The 26,534-nt window shown below is 43.6% G+C and overlaps 2 protein-coding genes across 2 annotated transcripts in view; one reads left to right on the plus strand and one right to left on the minus strand.

The window, feature by feature from the left end:
- Positions 1–15,342, plus strand: part of LOC111874581 — a 57,342-nt gene extending 42,000 nt beyond the window's left edge. The window contains exons 3-4 of the mRNA XM_023870194.2: positions 871–1,014; positions 14,592–15,342. Coding sequence (XP_023725962.1) covers positions 871–1,014; positions 14,592–14,824 — 377 coding nt within the window. The 3' untranslated portion in view covers positions 14,825–15,342. The remainder of the gene's footprint in view (positions 1–870; positions 1,015–14,591) is intronic.
- Positions 1–26,534, minus strand: part of LOC111874583 — a gene marked incomplete at its 5' end in the record, with an annotated part of 144,065 nt that overhangs the window by 93,687 nt on the left and 23,844 nt on the right. The window lies entirely within an intron of this gene.

Below are 26,534 nucleotides of genomic sequence, written 5' to 3' on the forward strand. Positions count from 1 at the left end.
CACATTCCCAAAACTTCTTCCTTTCAGATCCATCTTAATATTAATTTCCCATATCCTTCTTTTGTGCCTACTCCTATTAGACATTTCACAACAGGTTTCCTCACCACAAGTCAGTATGCGTTTCTTGTATCGCCCCAGGAGCCTGCACGGAGAGCCCAGTGTAACTTCCGCAATGTCTCTGCCACATAATACAGGTTACGAAGTTCGTCGTCATGTAATGACTTATATTTCGTACTTACTTCATCCCCAACAAGCAGCAATCTAATTAAATTCACTTAAACGCTTGACAGCAGCATTTGCAGGAAATTAAGAGTAAAAGAGGTACAGAATAATTATGATATTAGTAACAACAAACAACAACAACAAACTTCAGGAGCTTGCTTTTCGAACGGTATGAGCTTAGCGTGCAGCCGGGATAGCTTAGTCGGTATAGCGACTAGCTACGGGATGGACGACCTAGGGGTCGGAGTTCGAGTCCCGGTAGGGTCAAGGATTTTCTCTTCTCCACGTCGTCCAGACCGGGTCTGGGGTCCACCCAACATCCTATCCAATGGGTACCGGAGGTTCTTTCTCCGGGGGTAAAGCAGCCGGGGCGTGAAGCTGACCACTCACCTCCAGCTAGTGCCGAGGCCAAGGAAATGTGAACCTATACATCCACCCCCTCATATGCCTTCATGGCGTAGTGCTTAAATAGTTAAGCACAGGGACAACTTTACCTATGGGCTTAGAGTAGAGAATACGGAACAAGTTTCAGTTATCAGTTGTTTGAACGCTCTCATGACGACCCTGACGGCGAGACTGACTTTGCAGATACTACTTGTAAGCCAAGCGCAGGTGCCTCTTCCAATTAACGAATGTATTTCTTTTTAGACGTGAGGCGTTCTGTGAGTCGCTCGCCCAGGAGGAGGCCTGAGTGCTACTTCAAGGAGTCAAGGAGCTACACCGTGTGCTATTGCTCACCGCGTTTCTTTGGATGCGCTGCTCGTCCGCAGACAGAAGCAGCAACACCCGAAGGTAACAGCGATGGTCACTGCGATCGCGCCGCCTGGCTCTGGCTCGGCCAGAGTGACAGCTCACTCGCATTCGGTTGGTTTCGGGGCGAAATGGGAGCTGGGTATCACAGCTTAGGCTTTTTACAGATTTGCTTGAGTTTTGAACTACCATGGCAGGTAAAAAAAGGTAACCTTATCCCTGTAAGGACGAGGAGGCCCATAAGGTTGTGAGACGTCGAGGCTGCCACATTTTCTAGATGGCGGCGAGGTTTTCAGCCTTACGCACCGTCCGTCCTTAACGCCCAAGATGATTCCCGGTTCTCATTTATGTTAGGCTAGGTCGACCCCAGGGCCATAGTGTGGCTGGAAGCATTAGGAAAATTTAAAACTCAAATGACCTCGTCGAGAATCGAACTGACGAACTTCCGACTTGTAGCATAGTGCCTCAACAAACCACGCTACCACATGCCCCATCATGGCAGCTGTAGTCTGAAAATAACGAATAAAATTATGAAACTTCTTTAAGATAATCGGTCTCCCGTTCTAAATTATAAGTAGGTAAGGAACAAGGATATCATACCGACACAGAGTGTTCCCAAATATCAGTTATGACGTCAATGACATTCATAAACAAATTGACTGTGCTATCGATATATTACTAATATGTACTTTCATCACTGAATTATTAGTAGGCTTGTACCATGACCGTGCTCTCTGTGTGTTTGTCCCCCGCCCCCACCTATCAACTTTCGAATGGCCAAATCAACCTGTATGAAACTCGGTATGAATGTCATGGTACCTGAACCCAACGTAACGGAGCGCTTTACAAATCCCCCCCCCCCAATCAGTCTATGTCTATATGTGTATCCCCCTACCGTTGATAGGTGACGGCTCTGTAAAAACGTTGCCGCGGCAATGAATACACACGTAGCAATATAAGAATTGTTGAACAAGTCTTTTCCCACGTGATGCGTGTTCATATCAAAGGGAGCAGGCGATTAGTTCTTCCCAGGACTTATTATTATTATTCAAATTATATACATTGCTTTGTTCTTGTATTTTATTTATGGGTGCTGTTTGTTTTTCTTTGCAATTTCTAACTTTGTAATTGGACTTCGATCTGTTCAGTTCGCACGCAAATAAATAGGAATTTAATTGAGTTATTATTACTACCAGCACACGCGGTAGCATAGTTGATTGAGGCACTATGCTACAAGCCGGAAGGTCGCGGAATCGAGTCCCGATGTGGTGGATTTTTTCAATTGACCTAATCCCTGGTGTCGACTCAGCCTCTAACAGAAATGAGTACCAGGAATCTTCCTGGGGATAAAGGGCGGCCGACGTGTAAGGCTGACAAACCTTACCGCCATTTGTGAGCCGATTGTCTAGGTCTAGAGAAAATGTGGGAGCCTCGACGTCTTACAACCCTATGGGCCTTCATGGCCTGTTACAGGCATAGCTTTATCTTTTTATCTTTTACTTTACTACCATTATCTTCGTCACCATTGTTATTATTTTCTTCATGGATTGTTATGAAAATAATATACTAACCGTGTCAGAATTTATGAATGAATGAATGAATGAATGACGTCCCCACGTACAAAATCCCACGCTTCATTCGAAGCGCAGAGTTGCTGAGGGGATGGGGAGGCACAATAGATCACTGTGGTCGCGGTGCAAGGGCTGAGAAGGCCCACCCCTTATACATTGATTCATTCATTCAGAAGGTAAGTCGATCCGCACTTTTCTTGGGGTGAAGGTTTACTACGTAAACTTCCTCTGCAATGTGTTCCTGAATCGTGAACAAACTAACACGCGTTACCTGCTGAACCTACCGGAAATTCCACTTTCAGGTTAGTGCTTCGGAATTCTGCTGAAGAGATTAAGATTGAACATTTCAAGCATCAGCCGATCTCCGAGATAATGAAGGAACTGACGATCAGGCATGTAATTACCTAGCGAGTTGCTTCTGTATCTACGCGTCTGACTTGTATTTGGTCTGTACCCGGTTCGAATCTCGGAAGGTGTACCGGTTAATCTCACTAGATTTCTGTGGTTCCCATCTGTCCAGTTGAAATGTGGAACAGCAGGCCTAAGCTGAAACTGGCCATGAACATTTTTATTTCAGTTCGTCATGTGAAATTAACAGCTCAACTAACCAAAGCCAGGCTCCAAATACTTTTTGAGAGATCATTAACGCTTCCTTCCAAGATTTTTCTAAATTCATCACATTCGTAAACAGACTCTCATCCTTCCACAGGCAAGAACGAGAAAAATGTCCTGAAACTGATCATTACCGCTGCCTTACCATTCCTTTCCACTGCATCAGTGTGCGCCATAATGTTGCTACGACCCGCGTTAGGTTACCGACACTGTCCGTGGCCTACTCTGGTCTCCGCAAAGTAGGCAGTGGCCCAGATTAGCTCTTGCGGTGCGTCATGATTCCCGCGGCCGCATTACCGTCACTCAGCCGGCAGCCGAGCTGGAGAAGTTCCGACTTCCTGAAGGAAGTGCGTAAGCATAACGGAACTTTGCTCCAGTTTATGCATTGCTGATACCTTCTGACTGCCAACTTTAGTGGGTAGAGAGTGCCGCGTGGTCAGCGCAACGGATCCCCACGACCATTAGTCTGTTTTCCAGACCGGAGCAGCTGAAATAGCTCCTCAATTATCATCACGAGGCTGAGTGGACACCGTTCAAGACGCATTGCTTCTCAGAAAATCTGGTAGCGCCTGGAATTGAAACCGGGACCTATTGATCTTTAAGCAGGAATTCTTACCACTAGACCTCAGAGCTAACTTCGCCGACAAGAGGCGGTCGCTCGGTCGGTATAATTGACTTGCGGACTACAGGCCACGGAGTTTGTTTTTGTTTTGACTAAGTCACTTCTCCCAAGGACCCTGATTAGTCCGCTTGGTTTTCGTGCTGCAATAAGTTCAGGCGCCGATCACAGTAGCCGCGGGGTCTAAAGCATGAACTGTCTGGGCTCGCTCGAATGCTGGAGTCGTGGGTTCCAATCCCACTCAAGGCATGGATGTCAGTACTCTGTGCGTAGGCATCGGCCTTGTGAATGGCTCATCCCCCGTCCAAGGAGTTCTTCTTACTGTATACAGGATTAAGAAACTGAGAATGTAGCCAAGGTCCAACAAAAGGACTGCAGAGCCATAGATAGGTTCAGGAATTTGGTTCAGTTTACTTTCAGTGTTCCGTAGGAAAGTTGACTGTGATGTCACTATCTCGCCTCTTCCACCAGTCCCAGTAGAAATTCAAAAAAGTGCATGGATACCAACGTCAGCAGTTATAGACCACTTCACTTTTGTAATTATTAATTGCCATAATATAACACGTTGCTGATGTGAAATTCAGATGTAGAAACAAAAATATTTCATTGCCTTCAATTAACATATCACTTCAGTTTTTTTTCCTTGGCACTAGAGCCCCAGTGGGCCTAGGCCTACCTCCATGAACTTCTCCGTTCACTTCGGTTTTTCTAGATCTTACACATTTGGTAGGACTCCTTGGGCGGGTGATCAGCTCGTCGCAAGGCCTCTACCTGTACACAAACACAGAAAAACGCACACACACAAACTAAACATCCATGCCCTGAGTGGGATTCGAACCCACGATCCCGGTTTTCAAGTGAGCGAAGACAGTACATGCCTTAGACCGCTCGGCTACGGTGACGGGCATCACTTCAGTTTGGTTGATAAGTATTAACGTATATTTTAACCAAACTCATAATTTGGTATGATATATTGAGACATTACAGAGATGAATGGCGTTAAAAATGCTAATATGGAGACGACCAGGTTCTTAGTACAGTATTTGCACGCGTCAGTGAAATGTAAGTTGTCGCGCATAGGAATACAGCTGTGGCAGCATACCTTACACTAAAAACCACAGAAATGAACTCAGTCGAGAGAGACTGGCAATGCATCTCTCCTTCGCATTCTGAGGGTTTCGACTTCGAATCAAGACCCGGAGACCGGTTATTCCAATTTTATTTTTTCCCTCAATCCTTCGTGTTAAATTTTAGCAGTACATTAAATAGGCCATGGCCATTTCCTTCAATACCGTTACCAGTTCATTCAAATGACTTACTGCGATATGGGTCTAAAGGGGCGGCCACACAGCGCGCTACGCTATATTCGCTACGTACGCTGTGTACGCTATGTTCGCTACACCGCGTGGCCACAGAAAGCTATGTTTGGTACGAAACTGCTCAGTCTTGAATGAGATTTTGGCCGATAGTGTGCCTTGGGGGGGGGGCAGCGATGATCCCGGCGATTAGCTTTTGCTGTTACTTTCCTTGTGTAAACGTAAAAGGAAGTGGGTGCATGGCGTGAACTTAAGAAGAACAAAGTCTGGTGAATTTCATCATCTGATAAAGCAGTTACGTGAAGATGAAGTTAAAATGTAAAGAATATTTCCGAATGAATGGGGTTGATCAAAATATTTTTCTTCACTTATAGATAAAAGAACAATGTTTGTACATTACCTGGTGTATTCAGTTCTCCAGAAATCATGTCCCAGGCATATGCCGCATGTTCTGGTTCCGATATTCTTCTAACCCTTTGTTCCACAAACATGGATACTTCCTTACTTCTTCAATTAATTCCTCCAGTGTCATTTTCATCTAATCGAATACTGCGCTGAATGATACGTAACACGTGTTGTTATCAGAGTGGGGAATTACTGAGGCGCGCAGCTGACACTTGGAAGCGAGCCCAGTGCGCATGCCCGTCCAGCGCGACGTTTTAAAAATATAGCCGAGAATCGAACACTCTGCGACGCAGCTAACTAGCGGCAGTCACACTGGCAATAAAGGGAGACATTTTTCTGTTCTTTAGTGAACATAGCGTACGTAGCGCTCTGTGTTGCCGCACCTTAATACAGTGTTGCCAAATAAAAGAACTGGTACCCGATGCGCAGGTTATGGTAGCGGGAAAGCTACACACTTATATCTGGAAGAATTAATTCAATAATTTTCCTGGGGAGTAAAGAGGGGCCGGCGCGTAGGGCTCACAGCCTTACTGCCATATTTGAGCCGATTGTCTAGATAATGTGGGACCCTCAACGTCTCATAGCCCTATGGGCCTTCACGGCCTGTTACAGGGATAGCTTTACTTTTTTTTTTAACTTTTACTAGAGCAGAAGTGTTGTACCATTAGAGAAGTAACGTCTAAAGGACGTTATAAGTGGAGAAAACTGTAAGCTTGAGTGTAAAAGTGACTGTCCAATAAAGGTATTCATTCAAATCCGAGAACCCACACAATTTCTTGTCGCGTTGCCTACAAAACACGAGACAGTATAATTCTGCTTTTAATGTTTCGTTATATTGCCTTGTGTATCTAAATGCTGTATTTCACTGGTGTGTCTTTCCTTGAATGTGCGTATCAAGTGTCCCTTTGAATTCTCTGTATTGATTTTGGTGTGATTGCTCTTGCTTATACATCGTTTTAGGTATCGAGTGTACTGCTACCTATCGTAAAGCTCATTCACTGTTTGAAATATAGGGTTGTGTACTTCCATGTGTGCATCATTCTTATGTAAACTGTTTCTACCAATTTTGTAAATGTGGTATTTTTCTATGGTGTTTAAATGCCTGCCCTTCCTTCCTGTCCTTATGACGTCCATAGAATCGGTTATTGTGCCGTATGTGTGTAAAAGCGTTGCTCGAAGATGGCCTTATATGGCCGAAATATGTAGCATTGCGATAATGCATATATATTTCAATATTTTAATAATTATAGGAATATTTCATACACATAACGACCACTGTATGGATTAAGTGTGAATCAGTATTGTGAATTGTTACTTATGGACGGAAACAATAGACTATAAGTGAGAACATATGGGATGATGATTACTCAGCTGATTGAGGTTTGACTGTGTTTAGTGTCTGAAGATGACCCAGAAATGTGGCTCAAATACGTAGTGGCTAAAAATAAAAACACTACTGATGCTAAGGGGGCACGCGGTAGCGTAGTTGGTTGAGGCACTAAGCCACAAGCCGGAAGGTCGCGGGGTCGAATCGCGATGAGGTGGATTTTTTCAATTTATCTAATCCTTCCAGCCGCACTATGGCCCTGGGGTCAACTCAGCCTCTAACAGAAATGAATACCAGGAATATTCCTGGGAGTAAAGGGTGGCCGGCGTGTAACGCTGACAACCTTACCGCCATCTGTGAGCCGATTGTCTAGAAAATGTGGGAGCCTAGACATCTCACAAATCTATGCGCCTCCAAGGTCTGTTACAGGGATACCTTTACTTTTTCATTGATGCTATGTAGTTGTAAATGGTTGGTAAAGTTGTCCCTTTGCTTAACTAATTAAGCACTACGCCATGAAGGCGTATGGGGGAGTGGATGTATAGATCCACATTTATTGACCTCGGCACTACCTGGAGGTGAGTGGTCAGCTTCACGCCCCTGCCTCTTTAACCTCGGGGAAAGAGCCCCGGGTACCCATTGGATAGGAGGCTGGGTGGGCCCCAGGGTCTCGAACTCCGACCCCTCAGTCGTCCAGCCCGTAGGCAGTCGCTATACCGACTGCGCTACCCCGGCTAGGTAGGTGTGTCGATGGTATTATAAGAATTATATGTATAAAACACAACAGGATGCTAGAATCAAAGGTCATGTGGTTTGTCGGATATGTCTGATGTGCGTAAAATCTTGTTTCTGTTCGGTGTGCTGAAGAAGCGAATGCATGACAGGTGCGTTGTCTTGTACCGTTACCAGTCCTTAAGTTTAATTAAACATGTGCTTGTCGAGATTGAGGTATATATAAATTACTAACTGGACATCACATCAAAACGGACACTTAGCTTGAGAACTCAGTGGCATTTCCCTTAAACCCATCTGTAACTGGCCAATTCAATGAAGAGTTATGACTGAGAAATATACGCACACAATGACTATTTGTCACTTCTGCTAAACTACACGTCACAACTGACCTCGCGAACACAGCATCCCTGACAGGAGCGAAGTTGGTTCCACGTGTCAAGCCCCGTTTCTCGGGAATGAACACTTTTTCATTACACCGCGAATCACATCCTCCCCCCCCCCACTTCTTGGCGGTAAGTCACGAACCGTTATGTCTGACATGATGATGGTCTGAAAACATGGCGGTTCACTAATTCTGACTGCATGGTAAAGGTTCCTCACGACGTTATTCAGCCGATCAAGAAATTCCTATCTCAGGAAACCCTAAGGCGCATAACGGGTTTTACAAAAGCCAGTCACTGACACAGGTAAATTCGACAACAAATTCTCTCCCGCTGTGGGCCCTACAAATTCATACTCGTCTTCACAGAATCCCGCCATTGGTGCAACGAAATAATTTCTCAGACCTGTTCACTGTTCTTGCCTCTATGGTCAGTTGTTGGCTACAGATCCAGATGTCCCGGGTTCGATTTCCGGCGCTACCAGATTTGCTGAGAACTAATGGGTCTGGCGCGGATAATTGAGGAGCTATTTCAAGGAAATAGCGGCTCCGGTCTAGAAAATCGAAATTAATGGCCGTGGGGATCCGTTGCGCTGACCATGTGACACACTCTATCCGCAAAGGTTGGCACTAACTTCGCCTACAAGCGGTAGTCGCTTGGTCAGTATAGTTGGCTTGCGGACTACAGGCCACGGAGTTTGTTTTGTTTGTTATTCCCTGTTATTACGAACCCGAAGGCTCATATCCGTTTTTACGAAAGCTGGTAATTGACGTAACCAGTTACAGTAGAGTAGCGAGCTGTTGCTAGTTATTCGGCTAGTGAAGCAATCCCATGCTCTTTGTAGGCGACCAGAAGGTTCATTACCATATTCACAAAAGTCCGCCTTCGATATAACTAAGTAAATAACGGCACACTTAAGTGTTCTCTCTGTGTCGGCGAAAGCTTCAGCACCGCTAATAACAAATCGCTCCACTGGGCTCAACCTTGGCTTAGTTCCAACCACCTACCCATCACCAACCCTCCAAGAAGTGCAAACATTCTCAAGTGGAAGACTGCCGATATATTCCCTCATCAGAACTGTTTCCGTTGTTTGTCTCCCCCACATGGGCTGCATGTCCAGTCCATCGTAACCTCCGAGATTTCATTATCCTAAACGTACTGGGCTACTTGTACAGTCCAAGATGTTACTTATTGTGTGATGTTCTACACTGCTCATTTACTTAATATGTTGTTATTTCGATTTTATCTCACACGCACACGCTTACGCGCATGCGTACACATACACACAAAAAGGCGAGAACTGGTTTCCGGTTTTATTACTGAGAGTCGATACGGTGGTTTGGCATTGCTTATTTTCTTCTTGGCTTTTGTACCAGTCCCATGAATAGGCTGCTGTATTCCCTTTCGTCAACACGAAAGAATAAGGCACCGGAAATAAAAAAGGGTGTAACATCACACGACTTCTACAGAGTGACCCAAAAGTCACTTAACTTAAAACAGTCTCTCGCATTAACAGCAATGTTCAGACTTAACAGTCTCTCGCATTAACAGCAATATTCAGACTTAAACCCTCCAGGCATTTTGTGGTACGGTATCACAGCGTTGTGAATTGTGCGTTGAACATACAGTATCTCTCTTCGAACAATTTATACATATTCAGTATGTATTCCAATGCACAGTTTAATAACCAGTTAACTGACTTTGGAGCCAACCGCTGTTATGACGCGTAACGTCTGTTTTGTTCAGCAGCTACGGTTGCCTAAGAACCAGACCAGAGACGAGAAACGGAGGAAAACTGGAGTTATGAAAGAATTTTATGTATACGTGCTTTACACACCAAACAGTTGCTACGATATAAGGTCCATGCTGGTGATGAATACTAGAGAGGGGCTGTGGGGTGGCGTACTGAAGTAACGAAGAAGGTAGCAATTTAAAAAGAATAATTTTCACTTCTTATCTTAAAATTCCCGTTTTTTTTTAATTTTAAAGTATTAAAGAAATGAAAATAAGTGACGTGCAGCAGGGTACTGCAATACGACGCCACAAAGAGTAATGCCGTCAGTAATACTGTCACAAAGGTGAAGTTACTTCAAAATGGAAACAAAACGAGATGTTCCCATTTGCTTGTACGTGGCAACGCTGCCAGACGATTCTGAATGGGCCGGACTAAGTTCAAGGCAAAGCAGACACACACAAAAAGAATATTTCAAAACCTGTCTGCGAAAGAGTGAAAAGGCAGCCCCTGCGAAGCCGTGTTCAGTCACAGTAGGCCATTTAGTGACGCGGGCTCCACCGTTACGTGTCTCTTCCTTTGCGTAAAACAAATCTCAGTTCTTTTCGTACCTGCACTTATTCTCGAACTATATTAGCGTCTCGGTATCAACTTTACTTCTAAGAAGCTTAAAGTGGTTTTAACTTGTAATTATTAACTGTTCTAAACGAAGTGGGTGGAAAAATATAGTTAATATCTGCCCACTTTTAGGTTCTTCTACTGCCACATGCCGATCACAGCGGCCGCGCGGTCTAAGGCATGAATTGTCTTTGCTCGCTCGAACGCCGAGATCGCGGCTTCGAATCCCACTCAAGGCATCGATGTCTGTGTGCGTTTATTCCGTGTTGATGTTGTTCTGTGTGTAGGTAGTGGCCTTGAGACGGGCTGATCAATTCTCCAAGGAGTTATACCGACTGTGTATGGGATTAAGAAACTGAAAAAGTGACCAAGGTCCAACAAAAAGACTGTACAGCCATAGATAATCCAGATTTCCACATTCTTCAAATCTGAAACTATATCATGCACTTGAATGAAATTTTGTGTGCGAAATTTGTACCGGAATCTGTCGGAGAATTTAATTTTAGTTTGTTTTCTGTCTTTCATTTTACGACTATTTTAGTACCTAGACTACACAGCATAGGCAGGATTGGTGAATGATAAAGTAGAAAGGATGTGGAAGAACGCGGCCGTGGCTTACTCTTTATCCTCTTTTACGAAACACAATTTCATTACCATATTCGCAACAGCCCACCACTGGTCTCGGTTCTGAGACAGATGAATCCAGTCCACTTTACAAGCTATTTCCCGAATATCCACTTTAAAACTAGGCCTACATTCACATCTACGCCTAGGTTTCTACAAGTGGTTTCTTCCATGCAGGGATTTCGATTACGATGTCATATGCGTTTTCATATGCTCTGTGCGTGCTACGTGCCCCGCCCATCTCGATCCCTTTATTTATTCATACTAATAAATGCCAGTAGAAAGGAGATATTATGAAGCTCCACACTGTGCCAGTTGTTACTCATAGCCATTAACTTTATTCGAATAATCTGCACGCAATGTGTTTGCTGTAATACAGTGTACTCGTGGTCCTTTGCTGAGGCCGTCTCCTTGCCGTTACATATAGGCTACTGTTATGTACAAAGCTAAACCAGTCGACTGTAGGCTACAATTTATATTATTATTTCAAAGAAATCCGAGGAGTTGTGACTGGTCAAATAATGGACTAGCTAACAAATGAGTCAAGCAACCAACCTGTTGACTTCGTTCCTCGCAGTACGATAACCCAAAGAACCTGCCTTGTTTACCTACTGAGTGACTGACTAACCGACAGACTGACAATATTTTATTTTGTTTGCTTGTTAATATTTGTAATTTTTATTTATTAATACTCGAAAAATAGTAATATCTATTATTATTATTATTATTATTATTATTANAGAGCCGGTCTAGACGACGTGGAGGAGAGAAAATTCTTGACCTTACCGGGACTTGAACTTCGACCCCTCAGTTGTCCAGCCCGTAGCCAGTCGCTGTACTGACTACGCTATCCTGGCTCCACATATTATTTATAATAATTATATTTTTCACAGCATCAGAATTCTTGATTTTTAACGACATTTTGTCGACTAAAAATTGTACAGCAAGTAACAATAAAGTGGTGAAGAGTTGAAAAGCCCCGGAGGAAGTGGCTGTGGGCCATCTAAGATGATATCCTAGCATTTGTCTGAAAAGGCTGAACAAAAGCTAACATCCTCAGAGTAGCCTTTCATATTGCTTAAATTCTAACCAGAATACGAAGCAGGAAAGCTAGCATGTAATAACGTCATTAAAGAAAGCTGAATTCAACATAATGGCCCGTACAGCTCCGTTACGGCCACAGAGTTCAATCTGAATTTCTTGAAAGACCTGAACTGTGTACTCGGCCTGCCGCTTTATTTCGCGAATCCTCCAAACGCGCTATTAAAGAACAAAATGTACTGTTAACTAAGGCAATTGTGCGCTGACGTTTAGGGACTAGAAACTGGATGACTGGCTTTCTCAGAATATGCCGTTATGCAATGTGGGCTGCACGACTGGCAAAGCTGTGAGTTCGACTTTTGAGTTACAGATCTCATAGCCATCCAAACACAGCACCCGTGAAATTATATTATTCAGCCCGACATGAGTCGATCCCACGATCACTATGAATGCCGTACTTTATGCAGTTACGAAATCTGTTAGAGGTGTTACACTACAAAACTAAACTAATTCTAGTTATTTACACATCACATATGCAGTACTTCACAATTAGCGTAAGCCTGATGAACTTCATAATAACATGTTAATGTTAAAGTAACCCACAAAATAGGCCGCGGCGTAGCTCAAGCGGTTAGTCGCTGGCTTCTCACCGCGACGGCCCGGGTTCGATCCCACGGGTCTGGTCAAGTGGGATTTGTGGTGGACGAAGTGGCGCTGGGGAAGGTTTTCTCCGAGTACTTCGGTTTCCCCTGCCAATCTTCACTCCACCAACTACTCCACAGTCACCCTCACCTATCGTCTGGGGCTGGTACAATAGGCCAGAAGTGGCCGCAGTCAAGGGACTTAGTCCCACCCCACTAGCAATAAAGAAAAACACAGAATTCTTATGCGGCATGTATCTTCAGATATGTATATTATACATATTGTCAAGTGTATCAATAACTAAAGACGGGGTTNGCGCAGTCAAGGGACTTAGTCCCACCCCACTGGCAATGAAAAAACACAAAATTCTTATGCGGCATGTATCTTCAGATATGTACGTATATATTATACATATTGTCAAGTGTATCAATAACTAAAGACGGGGTTTGGATTAGTAATAGGATTTATTAACCACCTACAGGTCGTAACTACAAATAATTAGTACACTATTGCTGATTTACATAATTTCCAATCACTCCACAGTAATCTTCTCTGTCTTTTTCCACTAGTCTTCACTATCCGTTTCCTGGCAAAGGATTTATAACACAAGAACTATATATAAATATTGTCACTAAATCACACACTCTCAATATCAATGTAGTGTGCTACACATCACACGTTAAATCTTCACAGGCCGACTTCTTGTACTCTTCTGTACTCCTCAAGCTTACTGCTGGCTTGCTGTACTCCTCAAGTTTGCCGCTATAGTCCGGCCGCCTACTGCTCAGCTTCAAAGTCAAAGTCACATTGCGACTGACGGTCAGTCAGTCTGTCTGTCTTTGTGTCAAGCCCCGTCTGGGGCTCATGACCAGATGTTACTTTTTAAATGAAAGTTACTAAGCTTAGGAATTCTGCTAACTTATATAGATGCTGCACGGACACGGAACTATAGGAAACACATCACGTGATCGCTACTCAGCCAATCCGTTGGTGTTCTGGCTCAAACTACAGAAAACCCTTGTCACGTAATTTCTCACCACTGCTGTGTGACGTCACTGCACATACGCAAGCTGCACAGATACAAAAAAAAAAAAACGCTGCTGCTGCATTTTTGGCCGTGTATGTGATGCATCAGTTGTATGGCAATAGATCCACAGGTCAAAATATACTCGTGTTTATGTTTAATTCTGTAGTCCAAATCCACGAGGCGGCCTGAACTACAAAGTCTAAGCTTCTCCCAAATACAAGTTCGAAGTGTGCGTGCTTGAAACAACTTACTCTGTCGAATCCATGCCGTGGGACTGGTGACAGTCATGGATTTATTCAAGCAAACGTCGATATCATAGGGCCTACTGCCAACAGAACTACATTAATTGATTTTAATATACTAAATCTTAGACAGGGTCAAGATTTTTCTCTTCTCCACAAGGACCACACCGGCTCTAGAGCCCACCGACTCGGGGGTGAAGAGGACGGGGCGTGAAGCAGACCACTGTCCTGCGTCTGGTGCCGAGGGCAAGAATGGTGGAGCTATACCTTACTCTCCCATATGTCTTCATGACATTGTGCCTAATTAATAAATTAATTAATTACGCACAGGGACAACTTTAACTTTACATCTCGTTCCTTATATCGGCTTCTTTATACGAAATTAAACAATTTTGTATACGTTTCATTTTTTTCTACGCTGTTGTCTGTCGTAGTTCAAAAGAAACGCAGTGAACAGTAAAGGCAGCGAAGGTCTTCATTATAGTTTTCTCCTTTCCTTTTCTGAGGTCAAATATATTCCACGATATCTTATTAACATATTCCTTTAATCTCTATTCATCCTGCTGAGAAAAAGAAAAAGACCAACTCTGGCAGTAATACAAAACTGTGGTTGGAACTAACCGCATATGTTCTCAGCCTTGACTTTTTTACAACCAAGAAAATATATTTACGTTAAATTTAGGTGAAAGGTTTTATGAGACTGGACTGACTTCACAAAATGATTGCAGGTCCTGAGATGGAGTCGTGGCTACTAGACGTGAAGAGGGTCCGCATTCCGCGTCCCAAGTTTGCATCGGCTCGCCACGGAGGCGGTGGCTACCCCACAGAACCGCCCAAGGATTACAGCGTTGGGAGCATGGATGACTCACGGGACGATAAGAGCAAAAGGGGGGACTACACGTCCCGGGAACTCACGAAGGCGACTGAGGAACTGAGGCGTGCCGTCCAGGAGAAGCTCTAGCAAATGGAAGCATCCCCGCGGAGCCTGTAGCCAATGGCTGCCTTTCCCGCAAACATTCTAGCCAACGGCTATCTTTGCCGCGGAAATAACGTCAAGTTCTAGCAAACAGCTGTCCTTGCCGTGAAGATTGTGCCAGTTTCCATCCAACGGCCGTTTTCCTTATGCAAATGCATATGTGGTTCTATAGAATTCTGCATTTTTCGCGGATGAAAAAAGTGCGACCGCCCTTTCCAGTGAGAATCGTTCTCAATGTCAGAAGTGCGAGTCTCTATCCAGTGACTACATTTCCTGTACGGGATTCTAGCCAGTGGCTGCACTTCTCCATGTATCCGCATAAGCGGTGACTTCCCAATAGCGCCAGTGCAAAATCATATCCAATAAATCAGTAAAGACAGTACTACGGTACAATATAAACATTTCTTCAAGAGGTGAATATTCTGCCATGGCATTCAGGTATCGATCCTAGGATATCTGGAGCTGCTCCACGAATGCAATAAAGCACGGTGTTACACGCAGTACACCACCAAGTCTAAAAGTTAATTATCACACATCTTGTAAGATCTGAGGTTTTCACGGTGGTGACTATGAAGAAGGCAGTCTTCTGGGATGTGGCACCGTGTAGATGTGGTGTTAACAGACGTTTCGGAGGAACGTATCGCTTCCATCTTCAGGGTAGAAGAGAACGTGAGAACCGGTACAAGCAGTCTGCTTGCGGATTTTCTTATTTTTCCTTCTACCCTGAAGATGGAGGCGATACGTTCCTTCGAAACGTAGGTTAACACCACATCTACACGGTGCCACATCCCAGAAGACTGCTTTCTTCATCACACATCTTGATCAGAAATATGAAATCTGAGTTTAACTTCCTGATTAACAGTTAATGCTGTTAGCTCTATGTGGCAATTCTCTCCCTTAATTACCATTCGTTTTTAGGTGCTGTTTCTTATGAAAAATTTTATGATTCCTCATTTTTAAATCACAGTTCTCGTTTCGGATTAAATGTAATTTGTGGTCATAAATGTAAACTTCATATTCATGGGATGATTATACTTTAGAAATACATATCTCTGTTGTTGCCCGAAGTTCAGGTCGTGAGTACAGTCCCATTTTGTTTTAAAATCTGAAGGGACAGGTTGTCGGTGTGTAAGCAGAGCCGCTAGATTTAATTGGCAATAATGTTTTGCGCCTTATGTATGCAGAGAGGCACAAAACAATCTACAAACAATTCAACTTACAAAATATCTGCTTGAATATTTTATTGGTATATCTTCAGTACAGCTTTGGAAATGTCTGTAGATAACATCTACAACACAATTTAACAAAGGTTACCCATTTATTTTTAAAATTCAATCGAAGATATCCCAATAAATTATTTAAGCAGATATTCTGTACACCGAAGTGTGTATACATTTTGGGGGGTCGCTCTGTCTTCCTATGCACTGAATATGTATTGTATTTTATGAGCCGGGATAGCGCAGTCGGTATAGCGACTGGCTACTGGCTGGACGACCGAGATCGGAGTTCGAGTCCCGGTGCGGTCAAGAATTTTCTTTTCCCCAAGTCATCCAGACTGGCTCTGGGATCCACCCAACCTCCTATCCAAGGGTACCGGGGGCTCCTTCCCCGGGGTTAAAGCGGCAGGGGTGTGAAGCTGACAGCTCACCTATAACTATTGCCGAGTTCAATAAAATGTGGATCTATACATCTATACGCCTTCATGGCGTAGTGCTTAATTAGTTAAGTACGGGGACAACTTTAACTTTTTTACCTTTACGATTACATGAAATCATTGTGCACCAAGCTTATGGGCAGCTTGCAGTACAATATTACATCAGTCAGTGAATACTGGCATGTTGTGTGTTCAGTTCTAAAAGTGTTTCTTAGCAAACGAGGAAGAGGCTTCATTATGACGTCATACAGTCAAGTAGGTAGGAACTAACGTTTCGGAGAAATATACTTTCTATAGTACATTTCCACTTCTTTGCTGGAGGCAGTCTCTTCCTCCGAAATATCTACTAGAGAATAAATGCAAATATTCCAGGGCTGTCCTTCTGTACAGGGCATACAAGTGTTGTTTTCTGCCATATCTTCGAATTATGATTATAATACAATATTTTCAGTGTCGAAAGCAAATCTTAGGAACAGTTACTCAAGCTAAGAAGCCATGATAGCTTAGTCGGCAAGGTAACCGGCTACACACTTGATTGCCTGCTTTCATTCCTGGCAGAAGGGCTGGCATTTTCATTTGACGCTTTTGTTTCGCCCCTGCACTGAAATGCATCATGTCGTGTACATGTATGAATACACTTATAACTATAACAGATTTTCTGCTATATATGTCAATTTGACTAGAATTATATAGAACTTGTTGCAAAATAATCTTCGCAGGGAAGTTTCTACCGAAAAGAACAGTTGTAACAAGCTCCAAGCAGGAAACAATAGAAATGACGCCAGCTTAACTGCTTCGAGCAGCCTGTGTAGCAGGCTTTGTTGAATTATATTAAATGTTCAGCTGATACGAGAATTACTGCTTTATTGTGTTTACAAAGGAGTTGTTTGTCTTGTAGAGCCGAATTGCCCCTTAGGTATATTCACCACAGCTCTCTCTCTCTCTCTCTTTATCTTCTGGGAGAAACAACATTTTTCTTTAGCTTTGTAGCTGAAGTTTAGTTTACTCATTTCAGTAAATGTCGACAGGGCTGACCAAACTTCGTCTCGAATCTCAAGAGGAGGCAAGAACTAATAAGGAATTATATACAATTCGAACAATACACCAAACTCATCAGTCATCATGGTCTGGTATAGTAGGCTCATTTGAGGTCCCAGTATCAAGGAACTAATTCTCATCCCCGCATCTGTTACTAACATTTGTATATAAGAATCAGTTTTATACCGGCGTGTGTGTATATATAGCGTCTATTTCTTGCAGGACTGGGGTAAAACAAGTCCTTTGGTGTTGCGGCTTCAGATGGATCTATTGTTGACGGATAAGTTTGTAATATTGAAAATGTAATTGGCAGAGGGGTCACGGCAGCCGAGCGGTCTAAGGCATGTACTCTCTTCACTGCTTGGAAACTGGGATCGTGGGTTCGAATCCCACTCAGGGCATGGATGTTTATTTTGTGTCTGCGTTTTTCTGTGTTTGTGTACAGGTAGAGGCCTTGCGACGAGCTGATCACCCGCCCAAGGAGTCCTACCGAATGTGTAAGATCTAGAAAAACCGTAGTGAACGAAGAAGTTCATGGAGGTAGGCCTCCAGGTATATCTCCCGTGCTGTCATACTACAAACTGAACAAACTTTCTTCTTAAACGGGGCTTACATGTTTATATTTTTTCCGATCACGAAATTAACCAAGTTTGATTGAAGTACTTTATATGATACTGGGTGTATTTGGATCAAATTCGACGAAATTACACAGCCCATCGAAACCTGTTGTTATTCTGTGGGAACTTAATAAGAGTTTACAGACGTGGCAAATTGTAAGAAATTTACGATAAGAAAGTATTCGTTCAGTGTTCGCTGACTAATGTTTTTCTCTCACAGTATGTTTGGCGGTTTGGGTTACACCTCAGAAAAAAAAACAGTTGCTGTCTAAACAAACGTAACCAACTGATCTATGCTACTGACGTACGGCCATTTTTACTGGAGACATAAATATAATTCTTAAACAGGATTTAGATTAATTGCAGTCCTTAACACAGTATGAAGAATTAGAATATTGGAACAGCTAAAGTCAATAGAATCAAAGTAAAGAAATAACTATTATTATTTATTGCTATTGGGGTGGGACTGAGTCCCTTGTACTGCGGCCACTTCTGGCCTATTGTCCCAGCCCCAGATGATAGGTGAGGGTGATTGTGGAGCAATTGGTGAAATGAAGATCGGCAGGGGAAACCGAAATACTCGGATAAAACCTGTCCGAGCCCCACTTTGTCCACCACAAATCCCACTTGACCAGACCCGGGATCGAACACGGGCCGCCGCGGTGGGAAGCCAGCGACTATCCGCTTGAGCTATAGCGCGGCCCTAAACAAATAACTAACTTTATTCTGTACACTGAAAACCCAACTATCAAGTATGCTCAGGCCTGGGACAACGGCCCAGATAAGTCATGACTTGACTGACTTCTCAGCTTTGGGTTTTAAATAACTGAAGACCCTTCTATTGACTTTGTCATTGTAGGGCCGAAGAATCAAATTGATATTCAGACTGCACAGCTATACCTACATAACGAGGCCAATGTGACTGCTTCCGTCTCAAACAAACTCAAACATGCTCGCTATGAACAGCATATATAGAATGTAAGGGAAAACCCGAAATCCGGCACCAGTGCAACATTGTCATCCTTCCCCCACTCGTTTGTGTTTCTCCAGCTGCCAGTGAAAGTGTAAATAACAGAAATTGTGATAACAATAGCAACAGAAGTAAGAGCTCCTGACATTGTGAGGATTCAGAGGAAGTTACTGAAGGAGTATAATCATATGGACAGTGGGAGAATTCCATTATTTGAATTGTGAGAAACAGTATGAACAAATATTGATTCCAACTTGCCATTATTTCTGGTTAAATACAGAATTTCTTTTGTTTGCCCAGATACATGTCAAATAATAATGAAACAACTATTCCTGAGCTTTTACTAACTGAAACGTGGTAACGTGGTTATCTTGATATCTATGGCAAAGTATACATGTTGTCGCTTGGACACCACTACTTCCATATATATATATATATATATATAGTATACAGAGTGTCCCAGGAGTTTGGTGCCATACTTCAGGAGCGTACTGAGGGTTCCCTATAGAACAACTTTGAAACAGGAACCCATATCCGCAAAAGGAAAATAGCAGCGCTAGGGCAGCATTTAATATCATTCTGTTTAAACTTGGCGCCTCAATTTAACACTCACCTGCTAGAGTAGATGTTGGAATTGGCGCCCTCCATTTTCCATGCTGCGTTACATCGACGAAAGAAACTTTGGCGCACCCTTTCAAATATTCCAGGTGTCTCACGGATCACGTCACATGCAACAAGTATTCTGGCCAACAGCTCGAATTCATTATCCATCAGCGTGTCGTAGATCAGGCTTTTCACATGGCCCCACACGAAATAGTCCAGAGGTGTCAAGTCTGGGGATCGGGGTGGCCAAGGCACTGGGCCTCTTCTTCCTATCCAACGAGCATGAAAAGCAGCATCCAGGTAGTCTCGTGATACAATGCTGAAGTGTGCCGGCGCTCCGTCATGCTGTATCCACATTTGCATCCGCACAATCTTCTAGCTAAGTCAGAAGGATACGTTCCAGGAACACCTTGTAAAAGGGCCCAATGAGTCGCGTTGGTAGGAGGAAAGGCCCAATTAATTGATCACAAATGATGCCCCCCCCCCAGACATTGACAGAAATTTGCGCCTGGTGGTAACCAACTACAGTAACGTTGGGGTTTTCGTCAGCCCAAACGTGGCTATTTCGACAGTTGAGCCAGCCATCTCTTGTAAACTGCGCTTCGTCTGTGAAGAACACGTGATCAGGAAGTTGGGCTGATGTAAACACTGGTTCAGTATCCACTGACAAAATTGAACTCTTGGTACGAAGTCAGCTGGACCTACGCCGTGTACTCGCGTTGGATGATACGGATAAAGCTGTTGGCAGTGCAGGATCCTCCAAACACTTGATTCTGATGTCCCCACAATCTTGGAAATGGCACGAGTGCTGGTGGATGGCTGCTCCTCTATGCAGTGCAGTTCGACACTGAGGCGCCAAGTTTAAATGAAATGATTTTAAATGCCGCCCTAGCGCTGCTATTTTACCTTTGCGGACGGGGGTTCCTATTTCAAAGTTATTCTATAGGGAAACCTCGGTGCGCTCCTGAAGTATGGCACCGAACTCCTGTATAGTTTATTTGATGCTTTCTGTATACAGCCCGTGATGGTTGGATGCTTAATGAACTGGAAAGAATCGGGAAGGCAACGGCCGTGGCATAATCAGAGTAATATTCCGTTATTTACATTCGAGAGCTGGGGGAAAGTGGGGAAAATCTGTCAGAATAGCCAAGAGTTTCGACCGATATTGGAGCCGATCACCTCAGAAATACAAGTCCGAATAATTAGAACTACTGGAGTGTCCATCGTCCGGTATTCTAGAAAGTATAAAAGAACGTTTTGGAAACTGGATCTGTTTCCGTCCTCAGTCCAGGGGAGGAGAGACACCTGTGATTGAGGTTAACTCTTTCTAAGGCACCCAACAGAGTATGTGTCTCCCTCCCTCACCTGAGGACGGAAACATATCCTTTTTCGGAAACGTCATAATGCTGAGTATTATACATCATCGTCAGAACCCGTCAGAATTGATAAGTCTGCTTCCTAACCACTTGAGCCAACTTGCTCTGTAATATTCCCTTCACTTATATCAAACACCGAACAAATCCAGACCAAAGAACCGATGGTTTCAAAGAAGATATCTCATAAGGAGCATAGAACAGGCTAGTACAAAATATCATTCGATGTGTTTTTAGGGATTCGGCAATGAATGGGAAGGAGAAACCAAGCAATAAGTCTCAACAAAAAGAGTTTAAAATGTGTGAACAAAATGTGAACATTTCCCTTGTATCCCGGGACACTCCAAAGCTGATGTCCATTCCGTATAAATACTAAATTTAAATCTTCTATTTCAGAAATATATAGATTCCTTTTCCGCTCACAGTGGCCACAAGGTCTAAGGCATGAAATATCTTCGCCCGCTCGAACACTGGGATCATGGGTTCGAATCCCACTAAATGCATGAATGTCTATGTTAATTCTGTGTTTGTGATAAGTAGATGCCTTGCGACTGGCGAATCCCCCGTCCAAGTAGTCCTACCGGCTGTCTTAGATTAAGAAACTGAAGTGAAACGAAGCGTTTCACGGAAGTCTATGCTCCAAATGGGAGCAAGAGGAACAGAAGAAGAGATTACTTTATGGGACTGGATGACGAATGAATTTGTTAAGAATGTGGAAGAAAGGGGTCGTGGTATATTTTAGTCTACTATACCGTACCCGGTATTATAGTCGCATTGCCACAAGTTAATGGGGAAAACCACAAAAACTGTCAGTGGGAATAGTCGGAAACAGAGCTGAGAATTTCACTCAACGAGTGCCAGCTCTGTGAGAAAGTAAATCGCTTCACTTTTTGTGACAAGTGCAAAGTACTGTTTAATGGCGGTAAATCTGTCTCGCACTGAACTTCACAAATCGTCATCTTGAAGTTTTCAGGTCACGGCGTCAGTCCCCTACAATATACAATAAAATCGCGACATGCATATGCACTAGTGGGTCCTAAACTATGAACTGATTCAAAGAAGTGATAAAAATAATACGCCTCAGGGTACTGTGCTAGCAAGAGCTCCTAATATTGACTTCATTTAAAAAAGAATGCCGCTGATAGCAGAGTATAAAAAGACGGTAATATCTTGTGAGATCTCAGGTTCTCGCAGTGGTAACTATTAAGAGTAATAATGTAAAAATATAAAGTTGTCCTTATGCTTAATTAATTAGGCACTGTGTCATGAAGACATATTGGAGAATGAAGGTACAGTCTCACCATTCTTGGCCTATGCATTGGATGGAGATGAGTGGTCAGCTTCACGCCCAGGCCGCTTTAAGCCCATAGAACCCCGGGTACCATTTGGATAGGAGGCTTGGTGGACCCCAGAACCGGTCTGGACGCTGCGAAAAAGAGAAAAATGGCCTGCCGAGAATCAAACTCGGCCCGTTCAACCCGTAGATCGCCGCTACACCGACTGAGCTATCCCGACACACACTATTGTGAGTAGACTTGTTACTTTTTTTGATGTGGAGCCGTGTATTGCGACACGTTTTCCCGATGTTTCGGAAGAACCTGCTGGTCGAATAGTATGCTAAGCATGGTGGAAGCAGGGACTTACTGTTTGGCTTACTTTTGAACCCTGAAGATGGAGGCAGCACGTCCCTCTGAAGTGGCAGTAAAATTCTACGGACTACTCGTCACAGCTCAGGACAAGAAGGAGGCGAAGGAGAAGAAGAAGAAGAAGAAGAAGAAGAGCACTCTTAACAGTGAGGTGAAGTCCCCCGCGTGCCTAAGGAGCATGAGTCACAAGATTTAGGCACGAGGATGAGTGGACGTGAAACCCCATGCACTGGTGGCCTAAACGCCGTGCATGTATTATTAGAAATATCAGTTTTATGTTCCTGCGATTTGTGTGGGGGGGGGGGTTAGTTATCGGCAAAGGCTGGGTCCCAGATCCAGTCTGGGCATACATCAAAAAATGCCCTTCCTGAAATTGAACCCCGATCAACTACTTCCAAACTTGTAAAATGTACCAAGACGCAGAATATCGACGACGACGAAGAATTTCATGATGACGAAAAGGTTTAATAGGATGATAAGCGCTTACTCAGCAGCCCAAAGGCCAATTATAAATGTAGCATGAACACAGAGACGAACAAACCATATACATACATACATACACGAAATAAGAAAAAAGATAATAATAATAATAATAATAATAATAATAATAATAATAATAANCCCATAGTCAGTCGCTATACCGACTCATAATAATAATAATAATAATAATAATAATAATAATAATAATAATAAAGCAGTAGGAGCAACAGATTCCCCTCGGACAAAATATTTTCTTCCATGCCACTAAACCCAAGAAAACTTCTTTTAGCCATAGAATACGAAGACTGTGTCGCTCCGCTGAAGATAACTGTTGGGGCAAGAGAAAGAGAGCGTGGACGTTGCCTCTCTTTACTCTCCACCAAGCAACAGAGCCCACGCAGAGCACCACACTTTCTCGACATAAGCAACTATAAACAATGGACAAAAAAAATATAAGAGAAAGAAGAACAGAAGTAGACAATTTCCAGGGCAACGACGACTGTGATACTTTCTTCGGCACTTTCATTCCTCCCAGTTCACACCCCGTCACTTTCACTGCCACAGACCGTTTAACTGGATCCATTAATCAGCGTGGCAACAAGTTACGTCCTCTTTGTAATTAAAGTTATCAGGAGGCAAATCTCCAGATCGTGTTCGCTGTCCCGTAATTATGAACGATATGTGCTAATACTGCACGAACTGCTAATCTAATTTAATGCCGACCATAAAAAGGTAAAGCTATCCCTGTAACAAGCTGTGGAGGACCATAGGCTTGTGAGAAGTCGGGGCTCCCATATTGTTGTCAGCCTTACGCGCCGGCCACCATTACCCCCAGGAAGATTCCTGGCACTCATTTCTGTCAGAGGCTAATCGATCCCAAGGTCATAGTGCGGCTGGAATGTTTAGGTCAATTGAAAAATCCAATTACCTCATCGGGAATCGAACCCGTGACCTTCCGGCATGTAGCATAGTGCCTCAACCAACTATGTTACCGCGTGCCCCCAGTGGCGACCATTGTTCTCACATAACGATATCTAAGTTATATGATTGGTATTCCTACTTATTCGGAAGTTCCCAGGTTTTATTTTCGCTCCGGAGCCTGGCTACCATGAAGTCCTGAGTATTCTCACTTTCTAAAGGAAAAGCAAGATTCGTCGCAATTCGCCATTCATAGTAACCTTAACAATCGGTACTACATTAGCCCAGGCCTAGCATATGCATTTGAGAGGAAGTGCCGTTAGATCTAGATACAGACATAGACTAGTGATGAATAACTGTCAGGAAGTATATAAGTTCATAAGTTGACTTCCTGTTTGTTTGATAATATTGTGACATGAAAGCCAGAAGATACAGCCTTTCCTACGTTACGACAGAGTAAACAGTCGATTACGTCATTAAACATGAAGCCGTTGCTAAGCGACTGCCGGTAAACAACACGTGACACTGTTTTCAGTGCGGTCGGCGCCACTGGAGACTGTGCTGGCAAAGCCAACAGCAATGTAACCACTTTGACTTGAACAGGACAAGAGGAGAGAGATCACTCCCGTGTGGAGGCAGGGTCGAATACCTCCACCGTGACCCTGCGAGTCGTAGGAGGCGACGAAAAGCGAAGTCTCAAATCTGAGTCAGTAAAATATGGTCTCGAGTACCAAGGGACTCAGACCCGAGAAAGACTATGCTGGCAAAAACCAGTAGTATGTAAAAAGGACAGACCCGTCCTCTCGTCAGAGAGGCCGCCCCACAAAAAACAAAACCGTAACATTCAACAGTAATAAATATCTGGTCATGAGCCCCAGACGGGGTTCGACACCAAGACTTACTGACTGACTGACTGACTGACCGTCAGTCGCAATGTGACTTGGACTTGGACTTAGCAATGTAACCGAACGACAAGGCCTTCAGAACATTTTACAGAGTCTATTACTTGTTCAAAGGTGAGGGATTCAGCGCTAACATTAAGCTAACCCTCCATAAGCACTAATTAAATCTGTGATGGCTTATGCGCCGATCACAGCGCCGAGCGGTCTAAGGCATGAACCGTCTTCGTCCGCTCGAACACTGGGGTCGTAGGTTCGAATCCCACTCGAGGCATGGACGTCTCTGTGCGTTTATTCTGTTTGTGTTCTGTGTGTAGGTAGCGGCCTTGCGACGAGCTCATCCCAAGTCCAGTTAGTTCTACTGAATGTGTATAGGATTAAGAAACTGGAGAAACGGCCAAGTCCAAAGAGCTATACAGCCATAGAGGAAATTGGCTTATGCTTGCCTCGCCTGGGAATTTTAGGCAGACATCAACCTTTTGAAATTGCACTGCATGAAAAACAAGATTCTCCGCAACACTGATAAATTTCCAAACTGAACACTGGTCCGGGGGGTTGCATATAGCTTTCCAAGTAGTGTGTATTTATGGTTACATAACGAAACTGTGCAGACGTCATGCAAAATTACGAAAATGCAAATGTTCGCGACATCGGAAAAGGCGAAGCCAATCCAGAAAATATAACAGGTTTCAGCTTGGTGGCGGTCATACGTGTGACCGTTCAAGTGACTAGGCAGCCGTTGTAACATAAGTTACACGGGTTTGGGCATGATCTGCTGTGCCAAGCCTAGATTGATAGGCCTTGTAAATACAGTACATACATATATATTATAGTTTCATGTAAACTGCTTATAGTAGGTATCCACAAGGAACCGAACTCTTGACATTTTAAAATAAAGATTACATGTACGACTGATTTTGACAGCGGCGACAGATGCTCCCATCAGAGAGAGCGCCCCACATCGGCACATCTGTCTGACAGTAATAAAAGTTTGGTCTTGGGCTCCAGATGGGGTTTGAAACCCACTAACCGACGTAACCGACTGACTGTCGGCCGTACCGTGACTTTGACTTTGGATCTCGAGAAGACTGAAACCAGGAATGACTGTGATTGCTAAGACCAGTTACGACACGCGCAGAAAATGAGACTGCTGGAATCCGTTACCAGGCAACGGCTAGCGAAGGCACAGAAGACTTAGCATATGCTGTAGTGAGATGTCTAGTGCGTGACCTAGCGACAAAGTTATAATTACGTTTAGTTACGATTTATAAGTGTTCAATATATCCAATTACCAATCCAGACCCCTTGCTTTCTCACTGATACATGACGGTATTTTAAAATGTTGTATTAACAAGTGACGCCATGTAGCATCGAATTTGACCGAGAAGCAGGCCTCAGGCGATGGCTGTGGATGATGAGTCAATATGAACAAAGCCTGGCCCTTAGACTGTCACTTGGTCACCTCTAAATGTGTGCGAATTTAACCACGATTAAACC

This window comes from Cryptotermes secundus, unplaced genomic scaffold (assembly GCF_002891405.2).
Source record: "Cryptotermes secundus unplaced genomic scaffold, Csec_1.0 scaffold1296, whole genome shotgun sequence".
In the NCBI taxonomy this organism is placed as follows: Eukaryota; Metazoa; Arthropoda; class Insecta; order Blattodea; family Kalotermitidae; genus Cryptotermes; species Cryptotermes secundus.